Source organism: Rhea americana, unplaced genomic scaffold (assembly GCF_003343005.1).
Source record: "Rhea americana isolate MKP2758 unplaced genomic scaffold, rheAme1 scaffold_102, whole genome shotgun sequence".
NCBI lineage: Eukaryota > Metazoa > Chordata > Aves > Rheiformes > Rheidae > Rhea > Rhea americana.
In genome coordinates, this window is record NW_028185062.1 from 1202293 (window position 1) to 1221968 (window position 19676).

The 19676-nt window shown below is 48.1% G+C and overlaps 1 protein-coding gene across 4 annotated transcripts in view; it reads left to right on the forward strand.

The window, feature by feature from the left end:
- Positions 1-11231, forward strand: part of AMBRA1 (autophagy and beclin 1 regulator 1) — a 132949-nt gene extending 121718 nt beyond the window's left edge. For all 4 annotated transcript variants that reach the window (XM_085306264.1, XM_085306247.1, XM_085306254.1 and 1 more), the window contains 3 exons: positions 206-298; positions 2009-2202; positions 9626-11231. In XM_085306264.1, the coding sequence (XP_085162390.1) occupies positions 206-298; positions 2009-2202; positions 9626-10116 (778 nt within the window). In that variant the 3' untranslated portion in view covers positions 10117-11231. The remainder of the gene's footprint in view (positions 1-205; positions 299-2008; positions 2203-9625) is intronic.
- Positions 11232-19676: the final 8445 nt, after the last annotated feature.

Below are 19676 nucleotides of genomic sequence, written 5' to 3' on the forward strand. Positions count from 1 at the left end.
AATGATGGTAAGCCCTTGTAAGGAAAACGTGAACTGTGCTAGATCTGCAGCTTCTGTGGGGCTGGAATCAACACTCTCCTCCCTGTTGCATGGAAGTAATGTAGGCTGACTGGAATGGTGCCCTGCTGTGCAAGGCAAGCCGCAGTGAATTTGTGTGGATGATAGTCTCCATCTTAATATTTTTTTTCTCCTTTGGCATTTCAAGGGCCTTAAACTCTGGAGTTGAGTACCACTGGGACCAGCAGAATGAGAACGTCTTCACTGTGCATTCCAGCAGCAGGAGCACTGAGCGACCTGGGTGAGTCTACTGGGTGTGGGTATGAAAGAACTGACCCTTTCTGCTGGGGTCACTACATCTGACAACGTTGCTGCTGCTTCTTTGTTTCCTTCACACTTCCAGCTTTAAACGTGCGATTCCCTTTCACATTTTTATGGGAAGCATGACAGGTGGCACAGACTAGGCAGTGGTACCTGTTGTGCTTCCAGTAAGTGAAGTTTAGTACCTCAAAGTGATAGTGAAATATATCTGTCATCTCTGGCCTCAGTGATCTTCTCAAGAAAGTTGCTGGGGAAGTATGTTGGGTTTGTTGCATAAAAACACACCACACAAAATAAATGATGCCTTTGGAGAGTGACTGRAGAATGTGAGGGTAGCAGAGATGAGTGCAAATCCATTGGGTGGCCTTGGTGACCAGGAGTCAGGAGAGTCTGATTTTCCCTCCCCCCATCTCTTTGATTTTTGGTCCTAGGACAGTTGTTTTTCTACAGTAAACTCTTTTAAAGTAAAAATAAATAAATAAACAAATAAATTCCTTAAGTACTCTATTGGCCACTTCATCCCATCTGTCTGGTGAAGCAACACTGTTCTAAACATGCAGATGATGTTGTAGTCCCTTCCACCTTTCACCAGCGAAGAGTACTCCTCCTTAAGCAAGCTGTTCTCAGAAAGGATGGCAGTCTTGCTTCTGGCTTGTGAACCCCAGAATCTCAAGGAAGTTAAGAGCTGGTGTACAAGGCAATGTTTTGTGCTGTCCCACACCCTTGGTCTGACTGGGGATAAATATAAACAGTAAAGATTATTTTTGTGCTAGGTAAGCAATCATTGCAACTCGCTACTCGTATTTTTTTGCATCATGGGCTTAGAAGTAGCTGAAGGATGAGAACTCAGACCTCGGCCCCCTTTCTTTAGGCTCAGGTATCAAAGGCAGAAATACTAATGAGAACAAACCAGCTCCTAACAGAGGGCAAAAAAAGTGTGGCGAATTTCAAATATTTGTGAAAGAATGTGGATTGTGCAATGAGGCAATCTTTCATAGAGCTTCTTTAGCATTCCCAGTATTTACTATCAGAGATCAGTTTTGGGAAGAGCATCCAACCATTGCCAACATTTAGTTCTTGTAATGCCATACACTTCAACTGTTTGTTTCTGAAAAGAAGCTAATGAGCCTTGAGGCTGTTCCTGTTACTTGCATTGGAAAACAGAGAATTTTTCGTGTCTGACTGGAATGGGCAGAAATGGCTGCTGGAGTGCATTCATGCATGATGCTGACAAACTAGGAGGCCCAGAGGAGGGCAGGGGTGCAGGCCGTATCCTTGGGAGCTGAAACTGCCCTGCTGACACTCAGAGGGAGGTTGCGTGTGCTTACAGTCCTGTGCTGCATGTTGCATTATCTACTCAACTCAGTGGCCCTGAGACACAGAGTTTGTTCTGCAAGCTTAGTGGTACTGCAGGGACATCGATGCCTGTCAAGCACACAGCCTCTGTGGAAGGGTGAGTGGAGTAAAAGACTCTCTTGGCTCGCGGTTAGCCAGCTGAGGATGGAAGGATGCATTTGTGTGTGTGTAAATAAGTGCCAGGCCACAGTTCCCTCCATCCTCTCTAGCTGTACAGTGGCTGGCAGGTGCCTAGTTGGAATGGAAGCAAGAAGAGGGTCATGTGGATGCTTCCATGTGCTGGGACTTGTGAACTCCAGTGCTCTTGGTCTTACTTGTTTTTCTCTCTTTTCAGAACCAGCAGAGCTACATGGAGGACAGACAGGGACATGGGCCTGATGAATGCCATAGGCCTGCAACCCCGAAACCCCCCCGCCTCTGTGACTTCACAGGGTACCCAGACTTTGGCGCCTCAGCTGCAGAATGCCGAGACTCAGACAGAGAGGGAGGTGCAGGAGCAGGAATCCACCTCTGCAGGGACTGGGGAAGGTAGGAGCTCAAGTAATGACTAACTTGACATAACTCAACCTGGTGGTAAGGAGCTTCCACGTATTTCTCATATTCTGTGAATGCATTTGATGGACACTGGCATCTCTTCAACAAAGATTTCTTTAGCCTGATTTTTCTGTGGCCAGGCCAGGATGATCAGGATAGTGAATCTCTGTCCATCTGGTAAAGAAGTTGTCTTTGCTTTTAGAGAGCAAAGTGAACTCTTCTCTGCATCACTGCTTCTTTGTAAATCAGTTGCACTGGCATTGCTCCTCCCAAATCCCCTGTACTTTAACTATCAGTAAGGCTGCAAACTGCTAGGAGTTATTCTTTTATCCTTTGTTAGAGCTTAGCTTGTCCTCCCAACCCCAACATCTAAAACCTGTGCAGGCTTCACAAGCTTAGCAATTCTGACAGCAAAATAAAATAATGCAAATCACAGAGCGTATGTGGATATTCTGTTTAGTCTGATGGGTAAAGGCTGTGAGTGTCCAGCTCAGCTGTTCGGAAACTACCTCTTGCATTTTCCAGTCTGAGAACACATGAGCATGGAAAGAGGTGGAAGCACCTGATGTTCAATTTCCGTGTGATAACAACACTGGTCTTTTGAAAGCATGATGATTATATCCAGGTTACCTGTCTCTGTATCATAGCTTGGTGCTTGGGTCCAGCTCTAAAGGCTTAACTGGGAAGGAGTCAGGTAATGTATACATGGGAAAGACAGAGAGAATCAAGGAGGCAATTTGAAAGAGTTGGTTTGTGGTCATCGTACTTGGCTTTGGAAAGCAGCCCCATGGCATGCCTGCTTGTGCCTGTATGTTTGGGCCATGTTGTTCTGGAAGATGCTCTTTGGCATGCAACTCTTGCATAGTTTGTGCTCGGTAGCATCCAGCACATGTGATATGGCTTTGCATTTCTTCTGTTTGAAATAGCAAATTTCTTCATGACTTGAGGGGTTATCTRCCAGCTTATCACAGTGGAGCTGAGTTTAACATCTCTAGAAAGTTAGTATAGCTGAGAATGTGTGAATCAGTGTTGAAAGTAGAGTATCTGGACAAATCATAGAATCACAGAATGGTAAGCTTGGAAGGGACCTCTGGAGATCATCTAGTCCAACCCTCAACGTAGCCCATATGGGGATTGAACCTGCGACCTTGGCATTAGCAACACCACACTCTAACCAACTGAGCTAAACCTGCCCCCGAAAACAGAGGCATAACGCTGAACTCATGGGAAAGATGACCACCACTGAATTCTTCCACTGGAAGTGTTATGTGGACTGAGAACATGGTAGAGTGTGCAGCAGCTGTGGAATGTCCTTCTATCAAGATAATGATGGCTGATGCTGCAGACTTGGGAACCTGTCTCTGTCTGCTCTGTTAAACCAGTGGGCTTCACTAGTGCATTTCTTCACTGCTGCTGTTCTGCATTCATCTGAAAGTTTCATTATCACATTCTTTTTAATTCACCTTTCAATTTTCAGATCTAGAGCAAGGTTTGTTACTAGACCGTTAAGATGAAGAAGGGGTATCCTTTACCACTGCCTTGGACAGGCTGCCTCTAGAAAGGAGCAAAGCATGGCATTCAGCAGAAAAGGAATATAGATAAGAAACTAGAGACGTTCTGTCCTCTTTGTCTTTTTTGTTTGGAAGAAGATTGACAGCTTCCACATCTGGATGTGATTTCTGGCTCAGACTCTGGCTTACTGCACATCCTTCTAGGTGGCTTGACCTATAAAATGGGCTGTCATTTCTTATCTATTGTAAAGATTCTCAAAGCAGATTGCATGCATCCATACTAAAAATAATTAATGGAGATGAGTCAAGCGTTCTTACCTTGTAGCTGATCAGATCTTTTGCCAGTTGGCTTTTCAGCTAAAACTCATGTGCAGAGGTTCAAGAGCAGCTCAGAACAGGGAGCTGTCAAGAGACTTAACTATTGGGAGAGTGTAGGATCCAAAAGCAGTTGTAATCCAGGACAGAAGGATAGTACAAGGAACTATTGTGAAGTGGGAAGACAAGTTTGGATAGACTGTTTTGCTCATCTGCTGTTATCAACACAGCCAATTAGCCAGGGATTTGTGACATTAGTGGCATGCTTCATCTAAGGGGCCTTTAGTGCTTTGCATTTTCGCAGCTTGAGCCCCATTGAGCTTGCTGTGGCATTAAGGTTACTGTTACGCTTGGACCATAAGCTCATATAATTCTGGTCTAGTGTGTTCAGGAAAGCTAGTCCTGTGTTGCTTTTCTGATGGTCAATTCACTCACTAAATCTGCTCTAAGTCTTTGCCTATTGAAAGGAAAGCAGTGTTTCCTAATGGCAGGATCTGAATTTCAGGGACACCTAAAAACAAACACACACCTAAAAGCAAATGCTAACTTTTTGTGTGATGCAGAGCAAATTATTAGTCGTCTACAAAAGGGGAGAATATTTTCCCATTGTACAGTGTACCAGGGGCTGTGAAGATTAACTAGTGTTTTGTATGGGGCTTTGAAGATGTAAATTACTGTGTAAGGGCTTTAGCAGTATTATCAGCAGCAGAATGGATAAATCAGATGTGATTGAGTAGTGTAAAAGAAAGTATTTTAGTTATCACTTCATCATGAGGAAAAAAGGTGAATGTTTAAAAAAAAAAGGGGGGAGGGGAGGGGACTGATGCTACCCTCAAGATTGAGTTTCTGTCCTATGTCCTGTCAGCCCTGCTGGTGTGGGGAATTCTGGATCAGGGCTTTTATCACAGATATGTGCCTACCATTAAAAAAAAAAAAAAAAAAAGAGTTTCTGTCCTATGTCCTGTCAGCCCTGCTGGTGTGGGGAATTCTGGATCAGGGCTTTTATCACAGATATGTGCCTACCATTAAAAAAAAAAAAAAAAAAAGTATGTCGAATTGCATCAGAAATCTAATTAAGCTCCATGCGAGTATAAATGGTTTCATTTTCTCATGCAAAGCTCTGCAGGGACTTTGCTGTTCTGATTATCTTTCTACCTCTTTTAGAGGAATGAGTGTATGATGACTTTATTAGAAGTGAATCCCTTTAATACCTGTATCTTTTTGCTTTATGGTAGTTGATCGCTGCCTTGTGAACTCTGCTTGCAGACCATGCCTAAGCCAAAAGAACCTACAGTTGGGAAAGAAATCAGGAGAGGTACCAAGAAGTGCCTGAAACAGTGTTTCAGCTGCCTCCTTCATTCTTTTAAACTAACAGACATAGTGGAAATTGCGATGAGCTGTAACTTTGAGGCACTCTTTAATTTGAAACCATCTCCTAGGATTACACTGCCTTTTTCCTTGGAAATGGAAGGGTGCAATGGGGGAGGGATCTGTTTGCAAGTTAAATCTCACTTAAGTGAGCAAAGATTCCTTATGAGACTTAATGACCTAAAGTTTTAGTTTTTAGAAATTGTAATTCCCAGTCAAGATTGGGTCAGGCTGTGGTAGGCACTTATTCATGCTGCTGAATCTGTGGCATACAGTACAAGCAGCAGTAGCTGTCAGAGCCTGGAACAATGCGAAAGGTGCTGTAGACTGAGATTAGGGGGCCTTTGTAGAGCTACAGGATACTTTGCTGATTTTGTGCGTGTGCTGCCCTTGGTCCTCACCAATATATCAGTATCTCTTCAAATTAATGCAGTTGGTTTAAAAACAAACAAAAAAATGATGGAAGTAAGTGAATGGCAGTTGTCATCTCAGTTCCTATCGTCTAGATGATTTTTGAGGCTTAAAATCAGATAGCTAAATGCTCATTGAGCAAATAGGTATGTATTGTTAACTACTGCATTTGTAGACATCAGACAATTTGCCGTAAGTAGACTGCTACTTTGCTTATATTTAGAGGAACAACACATTGATGAAGAGATCGCATACAGATGAAAATTTCCTGGTGTAAATTTTCTGGTATATTCCTTCAGCATCTTGTGGATGCCTAGGCAGCAATCTTGAGCAGAGTCAGTATGCTGACCCCATGGATGCAACGTAACTTCCTTATCCTGAGATACTAGGAATATGTAGTGTGGGGGCTGCATGGGCAGGAATACCCTGTCCCCAGCTGAGCCTCGTGGATGCTATGAAGAAACATGCTGCTTTGATAATGCTGAGCAAGTTCTTGCAATGCTGTTGTCACATGTGAGGTGACTTTTGTGATTAGATTTGTGATTCTGTTTCCAAATGTGCCTCTCATTTTCTGAGTAAAAGCCTGGGCAGAACACTTAAGCTTTCATCTGTATGTCCACCTATAAAATGTGTTATGTATCATATAGAACTGTAAATTTCAGTTTCTCTTTAAAGCCCTCTGAAAAGCACTACCTAAAAATATCACAAGATTCTAGAAGTATCTTGTACCATGGAAAGTCTTTACATTGACCTTTCAAGTACCTAGCTCTCTGGGGATTAATCTTGGGGATACTCTTAAATTCTCCTTACAAAAGTGAATTCCACTCATGCATTATCACCAAGGTGAGATACTGTTAATAAATTTGTCACAGATGTCACAATTTTGCCTTTTCTTGGTTCTTTGTAATTGCTTGAGATTAGCTGACCTGTAAGAGGAGTTTGAGCATGCGTCTGAGCTTGATTGGAGAGAAAAGTAATAGATAGTGTTTCTTGTGGCACTGAAGGGAGATGTGATTATTTGTATTTGATTATGCAGAGCTGTGGCCCTCCCTTTTTCTCTCCTTGTGCAAAAAGTGAATTAATTTAAAAATGGTAATATTTTTTATCTTTGAATACCTGAATTAGTGGGTCAGCTCACAGCTCAGAGCTATTGTTCCTTGTGTGCTGAAGACTTAGACATCTCTGCAGTTCTTACGCTTAGTTCTAATTCTGAAGCTCTGTTTGCAAGCCTAGCTGCTAACTACTGCTTGTTTTAGAAAGAGGAAAACTGAGAATAGGAAAAATTGAAGAGTGAGGCCAGCACATCAAACCATCACAGACAAGCCCAGTCTTAGCCTTGCTTCCATGGGCTTTTCACTTTATTGGATGTGTGCTCTTCATGCCCACAGGTAAACAAGTTGTACTCGCTGTAGGTAATTCAGGGTCCGCTTTGCTTGACTCAAGAGTGACATTGCTGCTGCCTTATGCCCAGCTCCCTTGAAAGAAGAGCAGACGTTTTGCCTTTACAGTCTTCTGTGTCAAACCCTTGCATTGCCGAAGTAGTGTGGCAGACAACTTCTAAAGAGAGATGTATTAGCTGTGGATCATCCTGGCTGCCATTTTGTAAGTCACTGGAGTCAGTCACCTAGACTTACAGAAATGCCCTGGTCTTTGGAATAGTTAAGTGGGCCTGGATAGACAGTTTGCTACCAAGCATCTGCCAGTTTTGCYGTGGCATCAGCCCTTGCCTGTTCCTTGAGCAGGGAAGAGCCTCAAAGCCTGGAACTTCAAACATGGCAGCTAGTAATTAAGGAGAGGGAAGAGCAGAGGGTGCTGTGGTGTGTGCTGCCTGCATGAACTGCTGCTGTGAAGCAGATGTTTGTGATGTTAGGAGCATCAGCTGGGGATCCTTGCTGATTGCAGCTCCAGTGCTGGTGGTATTGACCAGTTTATAGTAAGTGGTCTGTCATGTATGTGCTTATGACTGTGCCCTCAGAAGGAAAYGATGACAAAATCCAAAATCATACTTCTCAAGCACTCCGCTTACCTCCTTACTCATCGTTAAGGCTCCAAAGTCCATGGGCATTTATGCTTTTCACACTGAAGTTTCCAGCCATCTGACAGTCTCCTCTGTGCTTGATGTTGTCTGTGCTGGTCAGCCTGTTTACTTGTTCATGCATCATCCATGTTGTGCACGGGATTTGCCTGCCAGAGTTATTGGCCGGAATCTGCTCGGTGGGTATTCATGCTCCTCTGGGCTCTGCTGCAAACACTTCTGTGGCCTCGGTCATCTGTGATTTCAGTCATGCTCTAAACAAGGAGCTATAAAATTTCCCTGTGTGTATAGCAGGCCACTACATCCCTACCAGAAAAAGACATACTCTATTTGTGAGAATTAAATTTGCCCTTAGTATCTGTGTTGTTTCTATGATAGGGCAGTATGTCAATAATCTTCTCTGAAGGTGAAATTAGCCATACACTGTTGTGGAGGCAGTCATTGGTGTTTRTTGCAAGCACCATTGAGCCTATGAGAAAAAGAAGCAAGTTGTCACTGATTGTGTATATGTTAACAAGCTTAATTATCTGGGGTTTTTTTGTTTGTTTGTTTTGTTTTGTTTCAGAAAATTGCCTTTACAGTGGCATGATGTGGGCTGTGCAGAGTACCACAGCCCCACATTGGAGACATGATCTCCACCCAACAGCCCTAAGCTATTTTGTTTTCCTAGTGAGTGTGGCGGGCTTTGGTGGGGTGGGGGTGGTGGTTCATAACTCTTGCCTCTGTTGACATTTGTGTTCATTTCCCTGGCGCCAAGATGTATCATGGCTTTCTCCTGTCCTCTAAATGGTACTATGATGGCTTCGTGAAGCTGGGACTGAGATTTATCTCTTTAATAAGAGTCAAGGGGATGCCACTATGAAGCCATTCTAGCAGTTTATGATTACAAATTTTTCACCCAAACAGTCTGGGTGAGGTTTGCAACAACAGGAGGATGCTGTAAAAGAGCTGGGCTGGATCTTCCTACCATGGGAATTTATTCTTCTAATTGGGCTGTCTTTCTGTGAGATCTTGTTCTTCAGAGTTAATCTTCAGCAACCAAGGTATCTGATGATGATTCTGTCAGAGCTCAGTCTTGCCTAACTATGAAGGGAAAGGCTGGGAGATTAAGTATACAAAAGCGCTAGAATTTGAGATGCACTTTGCATACCTCAAAAGATACCAGCTGAGGGGAGCCTAAATGCTTGGTCTTTCCCAAGCATAGGTGTTATAGAAGCAGAACTTGTTCTGTAGCTGCAGTCTCTGTTGGGCTACCTGCCCCATGCTCCCTCATGTGGGGAAGATTGCTTTCAACTGGTTTGCCTACGATGTTCTCGCATGGATGAAGTAGGAAAGGCCACAGGGCTCCTTTRCACCATGGCAAAGTGTGTGCTTTATTGCAGTGCAAATTGAGCTTTTCTCTTCCTGTTCCTCTTGGACTGGCTGGACTGTCTCGACTGTCTCCGTAAGTGTGAGAAAATACTCTGCCTCTTTGAGCTCAGTCTTTGCTCACTTGTATCTCTGGGTAAGAGMTTCCTCTCCAAGGCTTGGACATGCAATCTTAAGGATATCTGTGGCAGTGGCAGCAAAAYTTTCTTTATAGAATTGAGGGGTTTTCTTTTTGGGGGGATTGGCATGGCACTTCAATGAAAGTTAAAGGAATAAAATATCATGCTTCTGGAGCAAAGCCATTTTTTTGTCCCAGCCCATGTGACTGGTGATGCATCTGCTGAGCATGCTTTTTCTTTGTCCTGTAATTTTCCGTGTGTGCCAAATTTGCTTCTGCTCTCTCTTGCAGGTGAAGGCCCAGAATATGGGACTAGTGGAGAGGATGCCCTCAGTAGGATCCAAAGGCTCATGGCAGAAGGTGGCATGACYGCTGTGGTCCAGCGGGAGCAGAGCACCACTATGGCGTCTATGGGCGGCTTTGGCAACAACATCATTGTTAGCCACCGGATCCACCGCAGCTCTCAGACTGGTGCAGAGTCCACTGGGGCTGAGGGCACGTCAGCACAGCAGTCCACCTCTCAGCAGCTGGCAGCTGAGCTGGAGGGACGGATCCTTTCAGAGTCTATGCAGCTGTCAGAGCATGGCCTGAGCCCGCGGACAGCCCCTGTCGGGAGTGAAGGACAAGGAGCTGGTGATCTGGACCTGTCAGAGCAGGCCCAATCCTCCATGGACACTGAGGGACCAATTGAATACAGTGACCTAACTAATAATAACCATCTTCCTGACAGTACCAACTTCTATAGTAATGACAGCACCAGTGGGGACTCACGGAACAGGTAGAGATGAGTTGTATGTTGGTGCTACCCTTGTACTGCTCAGCGGAGACCTGTACCTCACAACTGGCCAGAAGCTGGAAGAATAGGGACTTGTGGCTCTGGCAGGATGTTGGCAGTTCAGAGGGCATTGGTGTGCTGGGTGAGTGGGAAGGGATAAGAACTGCAAGAGAAGCCATGGGAAAGAAGGCGTATTATCTTAAATTCCAACATTCCTGCTACTGAATACTTAACAGGAACATAGACCATCCTGGTTGCACCTCATGCAGATTTTGCAGTCCCCTGGAATCTCCTGAGYTCAGCCCTAGCCCTGGAATTTGGTAAACATCCTTTGTAAAGTTTCTTTTCTTTCCTCTTTCCTGCCCTTTTATGCCTAGGGATTGGTTAGTAGAGTGAAGATAGGGAAAGGGGCTTGCAACATCCTTCTGGAGACAGGCAGTCCTATTGGGCAGACTTGGGTGTGATGCTCCAGCTCTTTACTGGAGTGGAGGAGTCTTCCAGGCCACAGTCCYGCTCCATGGCACAGCCTTGCTCCCCTTCAGAGCATGATGTGTTTTGGAACCCTTCCTGCCTGAGTTGTGGTCTTCTCTAGGAAGAGCTGGGCTTTGCCAAAACCTGCATGGCGCTCAAACTGCTTATGAGTGGAGTTCTTTCTCTTTTAGAGTGTTGATTTAGTACTTGGCAGGAACCTAAGCAGAGCTGCTGTTACAGATGGGTAAAGGGAAAGGGGCTACTGCTTTCTAGTCAGAATGCAGTTTGTGCAAAGATATTCCAAGCTGTGCCAATCATAACGTGAATGAGCCATCCCAGCAGTCTCATGGCACCAGATCTGAGCTGCACCTCCTTGGCAGGGCGTAGGATATTAATACTTTCAGCTCCAGGCCAGGATGTGAGGTATGGGTCTGTGATGTAAGGTGTTGCATGTGAAATCTTGACCTTGTACATGTAGTTTCTAGTGGAGAAATCAAGGCTCTGATATTTTGTTTTTAGTCTCAAATGTGATTTTCCTTTTCGTTTGTAACTCTCCATCCCTAGCAGGCTTATGGAGGAAGGACGGGGAGAGCGCGAGTGCTAACGGGGGAAACACCAAAGATCAATGTCATTAAAATATGACAAACCCTTGCTTGACCGGCTGTCTTCACTTGTGTTATGAATATCTGCACGTTTGGCCTTGGGATGGGTATGTCCAGCTCAGAAGCTCAAAGCAGTTTACAAATGTCAGACTGTGACTGCCTCCCTCCCAGGAGGAAAGCAGGCTAAGCCATTGACTTGGAAGCCCAAAACTGGGCAACAGGGAGGAGAAACCGGAAGTCTTGTTTATGAGTTGCCTTTTAACCGCTCTGGAGGTAAGCAGGCATTTTGATGTTCCCCACCTCTGAAATACTACAGTAGCGAGAAAATGGAGAAAAAGGCATATAGAGATGCTGTGCTGTCTATCTTAGGCAAACCAAGAATGGTCTGTCTTGCAGATCTCTTGAAGCAGGGAGCAGGTACAATATCTGCCTGTCCTGAATAAAGGAATGCAGTTCCTCGTGCCTGTTACCGCTTCCTGCAGTGAGGGATGCTTCCTCTGCCGTCTGAGCACCTGCCAGCAGCTGCTGTGTTTCTGCCCTGCTCCTTTAGACTCCTCACTGCAAAGACATTACAATAAATAAGACTGTCATTAGGCAGCACTCAGGCTCCCAGTCAGAAGAGCCTGTTAGAGAACATTAAGCAAATCTTCTCTTAAATCACAGCCTGGAAATGAACCTTAAATCAAATCAGCTGCTGCCAGGCCTCATTGCAGAGTGTTAATGAGGCTCTAAAACCTGCCCTGAGCCAACCACATCCCTGATCTGACAGAAGAGCAGCCTGAAAAATGGGATTCCCTTGTGTGGTGAGGAAGGCTTCATGCATCCCTGTCTTGCCTCAGTGTAGGGTGGCTTGGGGATGTGTTGACACTAGGAGCCAGAGGAGCTGTGTCTCTGCTAGAGACTTGCGCCGACAGGGTGGGTGGGTACAGGTCTAGGCAGAGCTGTTTGCTTGTTTTCAAGAAGAGCAGTAAAGAAAAACAGAGCCTGCAAGAAACTGCCTTTGCTTCAGCTCAGCTTGGCATGGTCCCTCTCCTTGTGTGATTCCTGGAAGAGTCTTGAGGCGCATGCTTAATAAATGTGTTGCAGAGCATTCATGGATGTCCATTTCCATTGCCAGAGCCAAACTGCCTACGGAAAATTTTCCATCATGGTTGGAGAGAGGTCTTCTGGGGTGCCTTGCTATAGTGCTGGCAGAGTCTCAAAGGCCTGATATGCACCACTGCTGGGGCACTCTGGGTAGGCTGCTGCACTGCAGCTGTGCAGAGGCCTGAAAACTGCTCTGCTGTGGACTTACCCTTGGTCAAGACCTGCTCAATTGGAGACAATGGCAGGGCAGATCATGAGCTCTGGTGGGAGCAGGAGAAAACCACAGCTATTCTGTTTGTCATGGATTCAGGGCATCTTTCCAGCTTTTCATGTGGAGGCTTCTAGGAAAACTCCTCCRGATGAGGTAAGGATGGAGGCCTGATCAGAGCAGGCAGATTGCGTGTTTCTCCTAACTTAGCTGCAGCTTTGGGCCAAAGGCTGAGAAGAGCTGCACCTATTTTTCTGTATTCATACAAGCTTTAGGCAGTAATGGTTGGCAAAAATAGGTGAGAGTGGGCTTAATTTTCAGATGCAGTAGAGATTCTACTTGTGGATGTCCTGCTATCGCTACGAGACTAGCGGGTGCTCTTCAGTGCTAGAAACGATCGTCTTAAACATAGAGAGTGCAGCGTTTTGTTTCTGAGTTTCAGGCATAGAATCTGCCAAGCTCTGTTTCTCTCTGTTGCCTGAGACCTGATGGAGTGAGGTGTGTGKGGGGGGGAGGGAGCAAGAAGATGAGAGATGGGGGAGGAAAAGCAAGCATTTTTGAGTCTGTAAGCTCGCRTTCTTTTCTCAGTATGACAAGTTACTTGTGGCTTTCATGCATCTTGTGGGACAAAATCCTCTTCCTGCCTTGGACTCCTGTGTTTTGGCACAGCARTCTTGGAGTTTAAACCTTGATTGGAGGTTTGGAGAGGGCATGAGCTCAGGCCTAGAAACCCTTCATCTGTATGATTATGTGGGCCATGGAGTCCTGTGCAGGACAGGAGGTCCTGGGATTGCTCATGTGCAGGGGAAGGGCAGCAGTGTTGTGGGTTTCCTTCCCAAAACCTTGCAGCTAATGTATGTGCTGCTGTGTGATAATGCACCATTGAAGCAAACACCTTGCCAGGAGTGAGGTGGAAATTCAGCAGGAGCTGCCTGAGGAAACCAAGCTGGAGTTTGTTTGCTGGCCCYGTTTAGGAGGCAAAATGAGGGCTCTGCTGCTTAAGAGCAGGAAATAATCTTAGAAACCAAAAGCTTTTCTCAATTCAAGCCTGTCAGAAGTGTGCTAACAAAATCTTAGAGAAAAAGAAAAGCAGCACAAGAATTTTATTTAGCTTTCAAAAGGTTTTTGATAAAGTTACTCACAAGAGGCTATTAAAGAAATTTAGTCACCTCGAGGGTGAGGGGGTARAGTTTCCTGGAGATGAAAACTGTTTGAGATGGGAATCTGAGTCTAAAGTAAAGACCAATCCTTGGTGTGGAAAGAGGTTAATGGTGGGTTGGCCCAGGTTTGGTAGGAGCAAGTCTTCTCTAAAAGCCCTAATGAGCTGGTGGGGGAAGGAAACAGCTGAAGACCCAAGATCATTTAGGTTAGCTGGAAAGAGGGAAAATGCCAGAAGCATGGGGTGGTGGGAGGCACTGAAATAGGAGCTGCTGTGCTTTTTTCTTTATGAATCCTTAATACTTGATGCACCGTAGGAGCACCACTGCAGTAGGTGAATACTTCAGCGGCCTGGGACCCTATTAACCGAAGAGTGCCAGGTGAGACCAGTTCACCTCCTGGAGTGCTGTGTTTTCTGTCCTCTCTCCTTTGCTGGCTTTTCTCTGTTCCCAGCACCTACCAGTCCCACCCTGTGGTGAATGGCAGGGTTGGGGTGCCCCTGTAGCTGAGTGAGTCCTCATGATGGCTAAGAGCCCTCTCGGAAAGGAGGGAGGGAGGAAGGCAGGCGCTAGTTTCACATCTGGGTACATCAAGAGGGTTGCTTTGGTGTCAGCGGTGTCAGCAGCTGTTTTTGCAGTTACCTGAACCTGGTGGCCAGCAGGCCCTGTGTCCTTCTGCGTTCCTGCTGAAGCCGTCCGCCCTGGGCAGCGGGTGGCTGTGTGCAGCTGCAGCAGTGAGGGCCGCCTGAGCTGGGGGGCTGCCTACTGCTCAGCCCTGGAGGCGATGGAGGCAGAGACATGAACCGTGTTCTCAGGGAAGGTCCCTTTGCAACCGCAAGTGGTTTGTGACTTAATGGGAGCTCTGAGGTGTCAGGAGATCCTACTGCTCATCATGGCTTTTCTCACCCCTGCTGGCCTGGGAAGGCCCCACAGATTTCCTCTAGAAAGGGGGTTTTGCTACTGTTGGCCTTCCCTGGGCCAAAAGTGAGGCCCAGAGCTGACCTTTCCAATCTCTGTTTGGGCTGATGGAAGAGACAGTTTGCTGGGGAGCAGCTGCCCTCTCTGCTTGGTCCCAATCTGYCAGAGAAACCATTCTCCAACAGGAAAAGGCAAATTAATTAAAGCGTGCAGTATGTGAGCCATCCGGGCTGTAATTGGGATCTTGGTGTGCAGCACACAAATGTCATACCGCTGCTGACTCTGCGTAGAGGGGGCACTCGGCATACGAAGGGGCCAAGAGGGAGACAGCTTTGATTTCTGGCTGACACCCTCTGCATACTGCCAGCCAATTAATGTCAGAGCCCCTTTTCACTCGCTTTCCAGCAGCAGAGGCCTGTCCTCCCTGCCCTGCTGCTGTTGCTTGGTGCTTCTGCCATGGTAATCGGTGGGAGGCCCATTAAAGCGTGTTTGGTGCACTCCAGTGAATGCAGGGATTTGTTTCCCCACAGCGTCTTGAACAGAAGCATCTCTCATCTGTTCTTGGTCAGCTCCCTCTACTAGTGTTTATTTTTCCTTTCAAGTGATTGCTGCTAGCATACAGCACAAGTAGGAGCTAGCAGGGCTCAATCTATCCTCTCTGGGAAGCCAGCACTTGGGCATCATCCCTTCGTCTCGGCACAGTGCTTTCCTAGCAAGGCCCTGCCGGGGGGCTCGGGGACGGCAGGGTGCCCCGTCCCGCTCCGGCCACGAGCAGGCTTGTGCGGCATCCTGGAGAGGGCACCGTGAGATTTCCTCCTTGCCTCCCACATGAAAAYCCGAGGCTGTTGCTCAGCCTTCCCTGCCAGGGTTCCTGGTGCGTGCCAGGGGGCTGCTRCGTGAAGGGAGGAGAGTCTCGCCTGCTGGTTAGGGCTGGGCTCCTCCACTCTGTGCCATGCAGGTGGGATTGGGTGGAGGCCCAAGCCTCGGGTGGGCAGGGTTCAGGAGACACTTGGATAGGGAAGTTATGAGCAGTGGGAGGTGTGCCCCTATCTTGGCCTTGAAGAGAAACTGAAGTTTAAAATTCTATCGAGGATAAAATACATATTCTACYGATGGACATACACACGAAAGGTTAAATGTTCTGCCCAGGCTTTTACTTGGAAAATGAGAGGAACATTTGGAAACAGAACCCAGGTGTTCCYGTTTCCCACTCTAATCACAAAAGTCACCTCACGCGTGCCAACAGCATTACAAGCACTTGCTCAGCATTATCAAAGCAGCATGTCTCCTTGTAGTGTTCGCGAGGCTCAGCTGGAGACAGGGTATTCCCGCCCATGCAGCCCCCACACTACATATTCCTAGTATCTCAGGATAAGTCACATTGCATCCACGGGGTCAGGCACACTGACTCTGCCTGCTCTGGCACCTTCAGGTCCCTCTGCTTTTGGCATGCTCCAGCTCTGCTCTTCCTGGCCCAAGCTGTAGGCTGACAGACGGTCGTGTTGCAGGACATGAACTCCAGCAACAGCAGWGCTATGAGACATTCAAGCTGTGAGTTGCTGGTTTCCACCTTCAGTCAAACCAGCTCCCTGCTGTGAACCTGTGTTCCCAAAGGCAAGAGTGATCTCTTGGGCTGTTTGAAAGGCTTATGCTGGGTAGAGGATAGGTTTGTGTGCCCTGGTGATGGCTTTTATGTATGAATTTGGGTTAATTTGATGCAGAGATTAAAATACTTCTAGCCKCAAGAATTTTGTGGCATGCAATTGCTGCCTTGAAGAAGGGAAAGCATGCAAAGTCATGGCCTTTCCTGGAGTCTAATGTTTGATTCCCCGATAACATTGCAGCTATTAAACTCCTTCTCTCAATTCCCTGTTCAATAATACAGCAATATCCTGATAGGATCATGGGCTGGCGCTCATTGCAGATTGGCTCTAATCTCTCCTCCAGAGTACAGAACGTGGGGCGATGCCATCACATTGCAGGGAAACTTTAATTTGCAGATTATTTATTTTCATAGCAGACTTTAGAGTCAGGGATAAGCCAGTTCCTGTTATTAGTGTGGTGGTTGCTGGCTGCTGACCAGGCACTGCTGAAATCCTGGTTTCTAAAATCCAGCCTCTCTCCTTCCACTGTGCCCTTGTGAAGCTTCCCCAGCAGCGTGAGGTCAGGGCTCTCCCTGGGTATTGATAACCCCTGGATACACTCCGTCCTGCCAGGCAGGGCACCCGCCTGGAGCTGCTCACCTACGTCACCACCATCCCGGCCCTGCCCGAGTCCCCCTGCTCCTCCCGAGCTCCCTGGTGCCACGGCTCAGCTCGTGGCAGCGGAAAGCAGGTCGGGCTCAGCCTCCTGCCCCGCTGCAGGGCTCTGGTGCGGTGCAGTTTGTTTCTGGGAAGGAAGCAAGGCAGATGACTGGCATGGAAAAGGGAGCTTTTTTTTTTTTTTTTTTTTTCCCTTTTTTTCCCCAATCAGGAAGGCACCCCAAACTTGATGACAGAGCGGCGTACGCTGCTTCAACCACAGACAGAATTAGAGGAGACTCAAATCATCTAATGAAGACTGACAGGCAGCTATTAGGGAGGGTGATATTAAAGCACTTAAATGCTATGGCAGTACCAAGGATTGCACTTATTTGTTTGCCCACTGCACAAGTTCCCAAGGAAGCCCTGCCAGTGGCCCTGTGCTAATCACCTACATGAAAGCAACGCTAATTAAAACAATTATTTAGGGAGGACATGAGGCTGGTTCTTCCGCATTGCTGAGGGTGCCTGAGCACAGCCATGAAATAGCAGCTTTGGGGCTCTGGGTCGGGGTGTGAATAGCAATGACAAGTGGTGTTATGCAGGGGGAGGCTGTTTGGCAATGTGCAGGGTGCTCCTGACGTGCGGGACATGGCCCGCGAGGAGCAGGCTTTCTTGGAAAGCCAAGCAGAGGGTTCGCGAGGGCAGAGGGCAGCCTCTTCCCCTGCTCCGCTCCGACCTGGTGCCAGATGTGGCTTTTTCTAACTCTCCTTGCYGCGTCCCGTTGCCGTGAGTGGAGCGGGAGAGAGGAGCTGCACGTGGGTCCTTCACTCCAAGGTCACACAAGCTCCTCTGTGGTGGCACTGGCTCTGCTGCTACTGGTAGGTGTCACCTTTGGGCTGCTCCTGCCTGTTAGGGGGACTCAAATGTGCTGGTTGGGGATGTGGGGTGGCTGTTTTGACCCAAGATTGAATGACTGGCAAAGATCAGGGTGCAGTGACCCAGGAAAAGTCCTGGGGATGAATTTTCTCTAAGGGCACTGAGGAAGGATAAACTCGGTGGTGTTTTTTGATGAGGTTTCGGATTTGGCTGACAAAGGTGGCTGCGGTGGCATAATACGCTTAGACTCCTGTAAGGTATTTGACGTAATCCCTCGTGACAGCCTGATCAGAAATTAGCCCTGTGCAGCTCTCTGTGGGTTTGAAACAGCTAAGTGCAAGGCCATGTGTTTGGGGGCCCAAAATGCAGGTCGCGGCGAGGAGCCGGGGGCTGTRCTCCGCGGCGACGGGGCGAGGGGCTGGGTGGCCACGGCAGGCACCGAGCGCGGCTCAGACCCTGGCGTTGAAAGCGGCCAACGCTGCTAGCCAGGGCATCGCGCTCGGCTGCCGGCGGCACGGGGCGGGGGGGGCTGAGCTAATTGCCTAGAGGTAATTTTGGAAAGCAGACGCCCTGGGAACACCCTGGCTAGGTCCCTGCYGGGGATCAGAAGGCTCAGGGGCACCAGCAGTTGCTCAACCACCAGCGAGTAAAACTCCCCTCCGGGTCCTGCGCGCGGCTCGGAGCCGTCTCTGCGCCGGTTTGGGTGTCGGGGGCACGTGGGGGCTGCCTGTCGACGCAGCCGGGGGCGGCGGGGCCAGGCCACGAGCCCCACAGCGGGACACACCGGCCCCCTCGCCCGGCCCGCGGCCGCCCAGCTCCTCTCGCTCGTGTAACAGTCCCTTTGCAAGTGGTTTTGCAGCCTTTATAATGGTTGGTTGGTTGGTTGGTTTGTTTGTTTTTCCTTTTCCCTTCCCTGGAGAGATTTCAGGCTTATGTTTGAGGTATAATAAACCAGAGAATAAATTAGCTCTCCCCCAGGGAAGGCCCTTCTGACTAGATCCTTTTAATGTGGCTGATAAGGTATTACCCAGTTTCTGTCTATACACCGTACCCTCCCTTTCAGGAGAGATTTTTGTGTGTATGTTGACTTCTTCTTCTTTTTTTTCCCTCCCTCTCCCCCCCAGCGATGCCACAGCCGCACTCAGTGCTTCAGGATCCAGCTGTTTCTTTCTGCTCCTGCACTTGCATCTTGCCTCGTCAGGCCCCYGGGGGGCTGATGTGGGCCCGTGGGGGGCTGCAGCTTCACTGGAGGGTGCAGGGGAGATCCAGGTGCTGTCTTCCAGCAACCTGCTGCAAATGCCTTCAYGCTACCCCCTCCCGGCCCATGTCCCTCTTTCACTGGGCTGCAGGGTAACGTCCATGGGTTGGCTACAAGGGCTGAGGGCTGGGGACCCTTTCCAGGAGGAAGGGGGAAAGGCAGCCCCTTCCCCTGCCATGGGGAGGGGAAGAGGAGGGATGTTCTCTGTGCAAAGGGGAATTTGTGGGTGGAAGTTGGACTGGCCAGGCCTGGGGCTACATCACCTCCTGGAGCTTGCAGTCCTTGTTTGCACCTTGGAGAGGGGTCTCCAACATGGCACCCAGGCTGGGGGAGATGGAAACTGGCAAAGAGCTACAGCCAGGACAAGGTCTGCTCAGAGCCCTCCTCTTTTGCTCCCTGGTCCCTGCTCCTTGGCTTCAAGCTGCAGCGTGTTGGACCTGGGGGTGGCCTCTTGTAGGCTGCCTGGAGGCAAAGATCCCGCTGGCTGCTGTGTGCCCCATCTGCTCCCTGGGCCCTGGTTTTCACCATCCCAGTCCTTCTCCACTTGCTGTGTGCTGGGGTGCCAGGGGCTCACAACTGGCTGGGCTTGGTCCTACCAAGCCCTCGTGTCCTGCTGTGGGCCAGGCGCCCCAGCGCTACTGCTCCTTGGTCACAAGGCCCTTTCTGTCAATGTGCACAAATGTTAGCTTAAAGGGATGGCAAATGGCCTGAAACAGCTGAGATTCCTTCTGTCTTGAGCTCCATCTTT